Source organism: Quercus suber, unplaced genomic scaffold, assembly GCF_002906115.3.
Source record: "Quercus suber isolate HL8 unplaced genomic scaffold, Cork oak 2.0 scaffold_151, whole genome shotgun sequence".
Taxonomy (NCBI): Eukaryota; Viridiplantae; Streptophyta; class Magnoliopsida; order Fagales; family Fagaceae; genus Quercus; species Quercus suber.
In genome coordinates this window covers 269,329-279,231 of record NW_027069612.1, presented here as the reverse complement: position 1 = coordinate 279,231, position 9,903 = coordinate 269,329, and the positions used below count along the sequence as shown (strand labels likewise).

Below are 9,903 nucleotides of genomic sequence, written 5' to 3'. Positions count from 1 at the left end.
AACTGAAACTTTTTCTTATGCTTCAACCTCTTCTATTTTTTTCTCCCACGGTCCCACCTCTTTCACACCTCTTTAAAAAAGTGATGACTGTACAGTCATCACTTAAAAAAATAAAAAACATATACACATACAAAACAAACATTACTTGAGCAGAGAAGACGTACTTTCTATTTTCACATTAAATAAAGTTTACAACTTTCCCTTTAAAAAAATGGTACAAGGTTGAAGGGCTTAGCATGAGGAATTGGTGTCACCGTAGTGAAAAAAATGAAAATGAAAATGAAAATCATAATGCTAACAAAGATTTGAAAAATAACCCAAAGCATGTGTTCCTCTGCTTTAACCATGAGATGAATTATTCAGAAGGAAAAAAACCTGAGGAATCATACAAAGATATCTCAACTTTGACAAAAGCAGCATGTACTTTCGACCTCGTATCTTTATTCAGAATTTTTTTAGCTTGAAGAAAAGTAAGAGAGTGGCATATCGTGTAGACTCATTTAGTCCTTACCAAACTATCTTTTTATCCTCGAAAAAACCAGTACGTGAGAGGTCTAGACGACATGGGTGATGTACCTTTTTCATGATTCTCTTTAAGGAACCTAGACACCAACTGACCATGTGCGATTAATGCACAAACTTGAAACCTTAGACCGGTATTGAGCATCTTCTAGCAAGCTTACATACAAGGCATTGCATGAGCAGTTAACTCATAAGTTAGAAACCAAAATCTATGGTTCAATACCTCGCCTCTACCAGTCTACCTGTTCATCTTTTACAGAAATTTCAGCTTTAAGTTCCAGGATGCAGTTTTATATTGAACTTCGCGGTTTTTCTTAAAACGCAAAAGACATAAAACTACAAAGCTTAAGTGATGACCTAAACACACCAGAAGTGGCTCAAGTGACATGGACAGAGCCACAGAGGCTTTCACTCCAAAGTGTTTATAACATACACTGGGGCATTATGAGCATATTGACACAAGGAAAACAAATTCTCTTTTCATTTTTTCTATCTTAAAAACAGCCACCACAACCAAAACAAATCCAATATCCAAATAAGCCAAATTGGATAAAGAATTTATAGCTCTGGATTTGAATTGAAGTTGTGATATTATATCATTAGCCACAATTTGACTTCTGATCTTCAAGCATTATAATCTGGGGACTAGCTGGAAAGAAAAGATTGATGATAATAGTATCAAACAGACTACAAGTAGCACTGGAATGATAAAGCAATTCATTAAAGACACCGCTGAATGACTGAATTTACAGGTGGCTTTTAGAAACAGATAAAATGTCTATTGGTTTTTCAAATGCAGCAGAAACAAATGAAGTACTATATACATAATCAGTATCTAAATAATCTTCAACGGAGCATCAATCTGTATCTTAACGATGGAAATGTGGGTAGCAAGTAGAATGACACGAAGGAGAACATCAATCGTTGCTATGATTCTTTCATACTCCTTTTAACATGTCATCCACCAGATTGAAGATTTGCTTAAGCACTGCTGCTCTTGCTGTCACTTCCAATTGCCCAATAAGGTTTAGCAGGAGTTCGCCTCAATGCCTTCACTCCGAATGGGTTGTTCTTGCTCTGTTGCAAGTGGCAATACACGTAAGCAAGATATAAGGGGATGTTAATATTCTCAGAGGGGAATGGGGAAGTCATCAACAAAATGAGTTTCATAGATTAGAGACATAAAATTTTGACAGTTCCTTAGGTGTTATATCTTATGTTTCTTAACTTAATTCAACCATATAGTTGCAACAATAATGTTGAATCTAATTCTTCTCGGAAAAGATTGCATTGGTATTGCTGCATTTGGTTTTTTTGTTTTTTTTGCTTAGTTTAGAAAAATATATAAATACTAATATACTCCAACCCCGGGTCTCAGACCTGAGACACCCCCCGGGAGGGGGGGGTTTTTTTTGTGAGGGATCCATGATCCCTCCAAGTTTTAGACCAACACATTCATTGGCATTGGTTTTGCTGCATTTGATCAACACAACCACACGGTTAACTTCAATTGGGAAACCTAAGATACAACACCTAAGAAACTATACTTAAAATTTTCCCTAGAAGTAAAATGTAATAAAGTTGAGTTGCTCTTACCGTCAAGCAGGTGCCTTCTTTAAGATTGCAGACGGGATAGTCCTGTGGGCAGCAAGAATAATAGTCATCGCAGCAGGTGGCAGACTCAAGTGGACAGCATCCCCATGCAAAGCAAGATCTTCCATACTCATAAAGACAGCAGCAGGTATTGCTCTCAGGACAGGAGTAATAGTTGTCACAGACAGTTGGGGGCACTACTGGAGACGGTGGAGATGGGCCTGGGTTGGGAGGATTTTGACCTTTCTTGATAGGGTAGGAGGCCTCCATTGCTATTCCACATTTGCCAGTTGCTTTGCCAACCAAATTGCGCTCCATCCTAATATAACCTGCCTCTCCCCAGCTTGCACCCCATGAGTTTCTCACAATCCAGTAATCAACACCATTGTCTGTGCCATACCCAACAGCAGTAACTCCATGGTCCAGTGCTGTCCCACATCTTCCTGTGAATACACCCTGAAAATATTGGGATAATTAAGGATTTGAGGTCAATTTTTTGTGTACAAATTAGAAGCTATCAGTCAAGTCCCAGCTTCAATAGTGGAGTTGAAAAGAACAGTATACAGAGCATCCAAGCTAGTGCAATGCAACTGCCTTCACAAACAAATTCACCTGATGGGATGCTAAGTGTCTGGGTCCTTAGATTGGTTTCCATAAAATATTGTTCTTAGGTAGAAACTAAGTGTCGTCTTGCTTTTAGTGGCTTGCGTATAATATAATTCTTGGGCAAAGGTCATGAGCTAAATGCAACTAGACCATGACAAAGACACTTTTACAGTAATTTAATAGCGATGGAAGGGCTCAATACACCAAACTAAGAACAATATCATCTAAAGAGCTAAATCATCTACTTGTAATCAGATTGAGATTTTAATCATACCGAGTCATATAACTGGAATTCCCTGCCACCTCCTTCTATGGCAACGCTTATTGGCTGGTTAGCTACTGCCTTTTGCAGTGCTTTCTCGTTATTAACAGGAACATCCTCGAAATCATCAATAGTAACAACCTTGGCATTTTTCTGCACAAAACAAAAGACGAGCAAAAATAAGAATTTTTTTTTTTAGGTTGTAATTCAGCTTCTTAATTTTTTTTTCCCAAGAGAATTGCTACCAACCCGGTATGTGTCACATCTGCCATCATTAGCTTTATAAGGATAATCCTCTTCAGAGTCAATGCCACCATTGTTGATGATGAACTGAAAGGCATAGTCCATGAGACCCCCATTACACCCTTCATTGTATGATGTATCACAGTCCACCAATTCCTGCTCTGATAGTGAGATCAGATCGCCAGTCACAATCTTGTTTATCCCTTCCACAGCCGAAATTGTCGAGAATGCCCAGCAACTCCCTTTATTTCAAAGTAAAGAGTTAAAACACCATCACGTACCAAATTGTACAAAGCAAAACAAATGATGTAAGATTTATTAACAAAAAATGCTTTAACCTTGATTTGCAACCAAGGAGTTTTGTCCAACTTAAATATAATGGGAACAAAAGCACATGTCTTTTATTAATTATAGTTGCTAAAGTTTGAAACCAACTGTTACATTGTTCCACCCTATCCTGTGAAACCATATAATTAAGATTAAAATCTTCTTTTTTTTTTTTTCTTTTTGGCTTATGTACTGCTCCTTCCGTGTTGTACCTTAACTTTCCCAATTAAATTAAACCATGTGATTGTATTAATCAATGCAACATAGGCACATAGTTGAATTTAATTAGAAACCTAAAGCACAGCACATAAAGAGTAATACCTAAGTTTCACTTTGTCTATTTCTCCCCAAATAATTTTCTATAAATCAAAGTTAGAAAGGGTCCCATATTATTGTCTCCATTGTTACTCAATCTTAAAGGCAAGATACTAACTGAAAGAGAATTGCAACATGACCAAGTCTTTATTAGCTCTATTAGAGCATTCGCAGCAGTGGAGGTTTAATGCTATATTGCTAAAATTTAGCTCCACAAACACAAAAGTCTTGCTGCGACAGTGGAGCTAAATCTAAAAATTTTAGCTCTATTGCTACAATGCACATCTATTTATAAATGTGCACTGTTCATGAGAGCTAAAAAAAAAATAGTAATATTTTAATCCTTATCTGATTAAAATATTAACCTTCTCTCTCTCTCTCTCTCTCTCTCTCTCTCTCTCTCTCTCTCTCTCCGCTGCCAGCCTAAGCCCACACTACCGACCCACGCCACCGTCGATCCTTGCCGCCAGACCCACGTCGTCGATCCACCGGCTATGGTGGTGGAATGATGTTTGATTTTTTTTTTTTTTTTTCTTCTATGGGTTTGATGGTTGTAGTTGTGGGATGATGTTTGATTTTTTTTTTTCTCTATGTGGGTTTGATGGTTGTGGTGGTGGAATGATGTTTAATTTTTTTTTTTTCTGTGGGTTTGATGGCTGTGGTGGTGGCGATGGTGGTTGTTGTGGCTATGGTTTGGTGGTACGGTGTTTGATTTTTTTTTTTTTCCTGTGGGCTTGGTAGTTGTGGTGGTGGATTGGTGACTATGATGGTTGTTTGGGATTTATGTTGTTTGTGGGTTGATTGTGTCTGTGTTGGTGGTGGTGGTGGTGGTGGTGGTGGTGGTGGTGGTGGTAGTGGTGGCTGTGGCTGTGGCTGTGGCTGATTGTAGAGGAGGTTGTGGTCGGTGCTGGGATGTTTTTGGGTTGTGAAATATATTATTTTATTGTAGGGGTATATCATTTTATTGTGTTGATAGTTAAAATAAATTCACTGCTGCAGCATGTAGGTATAATAGATAAAGTAACTTTTGACGGAGTTAAAAAGCTAAATTTTTAGCTCCACTGCTGCGAATGCTCTTAGTTGACCGCCAAACACAAATATTCTAAGCCAAACTTTAAATTGTATAAATGACAAAGACTGCCAAACAGACAACATAATCTACTTCACACGAGTTAAATGGGACAATTCTTTGGCGAGAAAAATGCGGTCTCAAAACCGGCCCATGGACCATTTTAATATCTAAGAAAATAAATTTTTAAGCAGCCGGGCCCACAGGTGTGAAAATTGCCAGATCCAGTGGGCCCACTTTGAGAGCTGAGGAAGAATGTAACCTCTATCCAGATTCCAGGCCCCCCTTTTTTTTTTTTTTTTTTTTTTTTGAGAATGAGGCCCAAAAATATTTAATTGCAATTAGGCAAATCATGAATTAAAAAATTTATGAATTTGGACTGAAAAAAAGGGCAGTGTGAGAGCCACAGCATGTTTTGCCAAAGATGCTTGGCCAAATTATTAGAGGATCATCCAGAACTCCACAATAGAATTTCTAAAATTCTATTTATCCATTTTGATATGTGGATTGGAATTTGTAAGGTCGTCAATAATTTCAATGAATAGCAAAATTAAAACAGTAAATTACATGTGTAACAAAGTTCAATACCCCTTTCAAAAAAAAAAAAGTTCAATACACTGCTTTCAAATGGATTAATAGGACTTTAAGAACTAAAGACAATTGACAGCTGATCTTAATCATGGTCTCATGATCGTTTGGATGCACCTTTCTACTGATTGATTATTGCTTATTTGCTAAAAATTGGTTAAAGTAAGATTGTATCTAAGGAAAAGAGAAACTTTGAGGGCGTTTGGCCTCTGCGTTTTCAGTGTGCGTCCACGTTTGAGTTTTTCCGTTTTTTTTTTTTTTTTTCCCGGCCAGTAAACAGTAAAATCACATGATTTTACTGTGCAGAGAAAAAATACTGTTCATACACTGTTTAACACTGTTCATATCACTGTTCACGTACTAAAAAATATTAAAAATGGTTCACACGGTACTATTTACACATTTAAAAATTATTTTGCTACAGTGTTTTCAGTTTTCAGTTTCAGCAATAATAAGTTCAATCCAAACGGACCTTTTATAAAACTGTATATAAATAAAAATAATAATCTAAAATAATTTAAAAACAAAAAACCAAAAAAAAAATATATATATATATATATAAACAAAAACCTGTCCAGATACAGACTGACCATGCCTGGTATTACATTTAAGAAAATTAAATAAATAAACAAAACTGTCATGCCAACAAGACCTTTGGAAACTAGCTTATCTAAGACCCGCATACCCTGGAACAGTAACACCGACAAAATTGTCTTCACACGTGTCAGAAGGGTAATCCGTAATTTCCAAGGTCCATATTTTTTTTTTTCCTTGCATGTTTTAATTTTTACACCAAATTTTTTTAGAATTATCTTATATTATATTAATTACTGTGAGATTTACGATCATAGCCATAGCGATATACAAATAGTTATACCATCCTTGAAATCATCACATAAAGCAAGCTCTTTAATTGATCATCACAACAATAAATTTCCTTCATTTGACCTAGTCATCAAACAATTAAATTAATTATTATTACCTTCGTGAAACGATGAAAGATTAATAAGGTTCAGCTATCTCTATAACTTCTTTAGCAAGAAAAGACAAACATTCAAAACAATAATCCCCCACAACTTTAAAACCCCGCAAATTTCCCAAAATTACCCTTCCACCCACCAAAATATATTAATTTAAAACAAAATTATTAATGGTCAAATTACCTTTTTTTCAAGCTTATTAAATTTAAATTATAAAGAAACCCTCTATTATTTTCTCTTCAGCTAAATTATTCTACTTATCCATGAAACATCTCTCGAAAACTCCGTTGTGTAGTGGATTGAATCTGATCATTCTACTTTTCTAATCTTTTATCTTTTATCTGGTGTCTCAGCTTTTTCTCAGACTATTTTACTTTTTAACCCTGAAACATCTCGGGAACTCCTCAGACCGATATAGCGTGATAGAATGAACTTTACAATCTCATTTACTAATCTTTTATTTTCTACTACTTTTTTCTAATATTAAGTCTACCAAAATGATTTAGGAAACGAAATATTAAAATTAACTACAACTCTACAAGACTAGATGAAATTAGAAGGAATAATTAAATTAATTTTTTTTTAAAAAGGTAAAAAATATGCAATCAAAGTGTGAAACTTACCACAACTCCCTTGGTCTTTGACGTCAACGACCGCACCTTCTTTCCTCCAATCAACCGACTCGGGCAACTTATCACCGACACGTGGCACATAACGATCACTCCTAGGCTTCGAGAGCTTCCTAAGACCACTCTTCTTCAGGCCTAGGTACATACCTCTGTACTCGTCGTTGGTCAGGTCAGCGAACCGGTTCAGCCCGAGCTTGTAAGACCGCTTCTCGGCGTTGTGCCGGTCGATGAACATGAGATTATCCTTAAAAATCTCGAACCTCTTCTCCTTCTCTCCTAAGGCGTTGTAGACCTTGCCGTGCTTCACGAGCCACGCCTCGTACAGACCCATCACTTCCTCGTCGGTCCTCGAACTCGATTTGTCGACGTGGGTTTGGTCGTACCCGATGATCGACATGTCCAAGGCTGTCGATACCGCTAAAATCGTGAACAAGAAGAAGATCAAAGATGATCTAGAGGAACCCATCTTGTTTTTTTTTTCTCTGCGATTGTGAACTATTTTTCAGAGAGATGGGTTTGTGAGGAAAGGGTGGGTGTGTGAAAAAGTTGGGCGGTCATAGTGGGCTTATAAAGGAAAGGGACTGGAAATTTCAATAGGAGATATTTTAAGAGAAATAAGTGTGAGTTTTTTTTTTTAATCTTTTTTAAAGAAAATGTAAAGAAATGAATATAAGTTTCTATTATGAGAAAGAAATGAATATAAGTTAGTACAGCTCGGAAGAACATGAGTAGGTAAGGTAATAATCTTTAATACTATTTAAGGGATTTTCTTGTTTATATTGTCTTTATTTAAAAAAAAAAAGTTTATAAGTAAAAATAAAATTAAAAGTCAATTTGATAAAAATATATTTATAATTCTCATTTAAATATTGTCTAAAAAATAGGGTTATTTTTTTATTGATCTTCGAGTTGCTTTATTTATCTATACTACTATTTAAAAGACTTCTCCTATTTAAAATTTTTATTTTTTTGGTTAAAAAAAAAAAAGCTTATTTACACACTTATGTTTAAGTAGAGATAAAATTAAAAGATAATCTAGTAAAAATATAACTATAATTTCTACTAAAATATTACTTAAAAAATTGAGTTATTCTCTTGTTGATTTTCAAGTTGCTTTACTTACTTATAAATTAAATTTTCAAAATAAAAATTATATATATAAAATAAATTCTACTAAAATATTACTTAAAAAATTGAGTTATTCTCTTGTTGATTTTCAAGTTGCTTTACTTACTTATAAATTAAATTTTCAAAATAAAAATTATATATATAAAATAAAAATACAGATTTTTTTTCTCGCACGCACGAATTATGTGGGATAAATTATAAATAACTTTCGCCTGAGGGCCGGATAAGTACTATATCACATTCATTTTTGGATGTATTAAAAAAAGTATTGAATTTTTTTTCAAAGAATAATAATAATAAATAAATAGACGCAGCACCTTTTGGTTTTTAGTAGCGGCACAATTCCAACTTCGCTTCTTTGTTGACTAATAGAGATTTTATCCATTAAATTAATTGGAACACGCTAAAGAATCTGCTTGGTCTCCGGGTGTTTTGTAGTTTTTATTGCTTACATAGTATTTATCAAAATGTATAATTTTTTTTTATCATTTTATGCTAAATATATGGCAACAAGCTAAAAAAAAAAAACTTCTTCTCTCTTAACCTCCGAGAACTTTGTGTGTAGAAATATGCTAATTAAACTATAAGTCTCTAGAGTCGGGACAAGCATTGATTTTTTCAAATAATGGATTTAACTTCTCTCTTTTACTATTGGTAAGTAAAAAGAAAAGAATCCAAATTTGGTAAGAACAAGATGTAAAACCCATGTTTTACACTATTCAATAAAAGATTGTCACATTAGCATTTTACTTGAAATTTAATACATCCTACCATCCTTTAATAACATATTAATAAACTCTCAATTTTGTTGGATTTATATACAGATATTAAAATTGATTAGGTGTGGTTATACTTATTCTTAAATACGTTATAAGATTATGTTGTATATTGGGATTTGAGGAGTAAAACATAAGTTTTACACCACATCCTTATAGAATTTAATCTCAAAAGAAAAAATTACTTCTTACTTTTCCTAGTAAAAATAAAATATCTTCTCTATTTTCTAATTTAAGCTATAAAATTTATTATAATCACTCTACAGTCTACATAGAAGAAACTCATTAATATTTGTAAGGACTCAATTTGAATTGAGTGTTGGGTTTTCAGCCCAACAAGCCCAAACAATACATTTATAGAGAGTGGGCTGACAAGCTTAGGTGCTGGCCGTTGATCACCATGCCCAAACTTATTTTTAAAAATGGCTAAGTGTTTTCTTACAAATGAGGGAATGCTCCTCGGCCACAGGCCGAGGAGGCCTTTTTTTCTCCCCCCCCCCCCTTTTGGCTTTACTAGCTCTTCTTTTATAGTTTTTATCTTCCTATCTTTTGCTTCCATCTGTTGATTGTCTATTCGTTTAAAAAATAATTCAATAAAAATATAACTATAATTTCTACTAAAATATTATCTAAAAAATTGAGTTATTCTCTTGTTGGTTTTCAAGTTACTTTACTTACTTATAAATTAAATTCTCAAAATAAAAATTATATATATAAAATAAAAATACAGATTTTTTTCTCGCACGCACGAATTATGTGGGATAAATTATAAATAACTTTCGCCTGAGGGCCGGATAAGTACTATATCACATTCATTTTTGGATGTATTAAAAAAAGTATTGAATTTTTTTTCAAAGAATAATAA

The 9,903-nt window shown here is 34.2% G+C and overlaps 1 protein-coding gene across 1 annotated transcript; it reads right to left on the bottom strand.

Annotated features, from left to right (window-relative positions):
* Positions 1 to 1,216: 1,216 nt before the first annotated feature.
* On the bottom strand, positions 1,217 to 7,697 carry LOC112022200 (cysteine proteinase mucunain). Its single transcript, XM_024054775.2, has 5 exons — positions 7,129 to 7,697; positions 3,233 to 3,468; positions 2,996 to 3,136; positions 2,119 to 2,571; positions 1,217 to 1,599 (listed from the first exon to the last, which is right to left on the bottom strand). The coding sequence occupies exons 1-5, from the start codon at positions 7,598 to 7,600 to the stop codon at positions 1,504 to 1,506; spliced, it is 1,398 nt and encodes a 465-aa protein (XP_023910543.1). The 5' UTR covers positions 7,601 to 7,697; the 3' UTR covers positions 1,217 to 1,503.
* Between the last annotated feature and the right edge of the window lie 2,206 nt (positions 7,698 to 9,903).

What these genes read in the sequence shown, in the direction of transcription:
- LOC112022200 (XM_024054775.2), bottom strand. Translation starts at nt 7,600, where the DNA reads ATGGGTTCCTCTAGATCATCTTTGATCTTCTTCTTGTTCACGATTTTA. An exon ending in AATTCCAGTTATATGACTCG is followed by an intron (nt 2,572 to 2,995) that starts GTATGATTAAAA and finishes CAATATTTTCAG; the next exon opens with GGTGTATTCACAGGAAGATG. An exon ending in AAGAAGGCACCTGCTTGACG is followed by an intron (nt 1,600 to 2,118) that starts GTAAGAGCAACT and finishes CACTTGCAACAG; the next exon opens with AGCAAGAACAACCCATTCGG.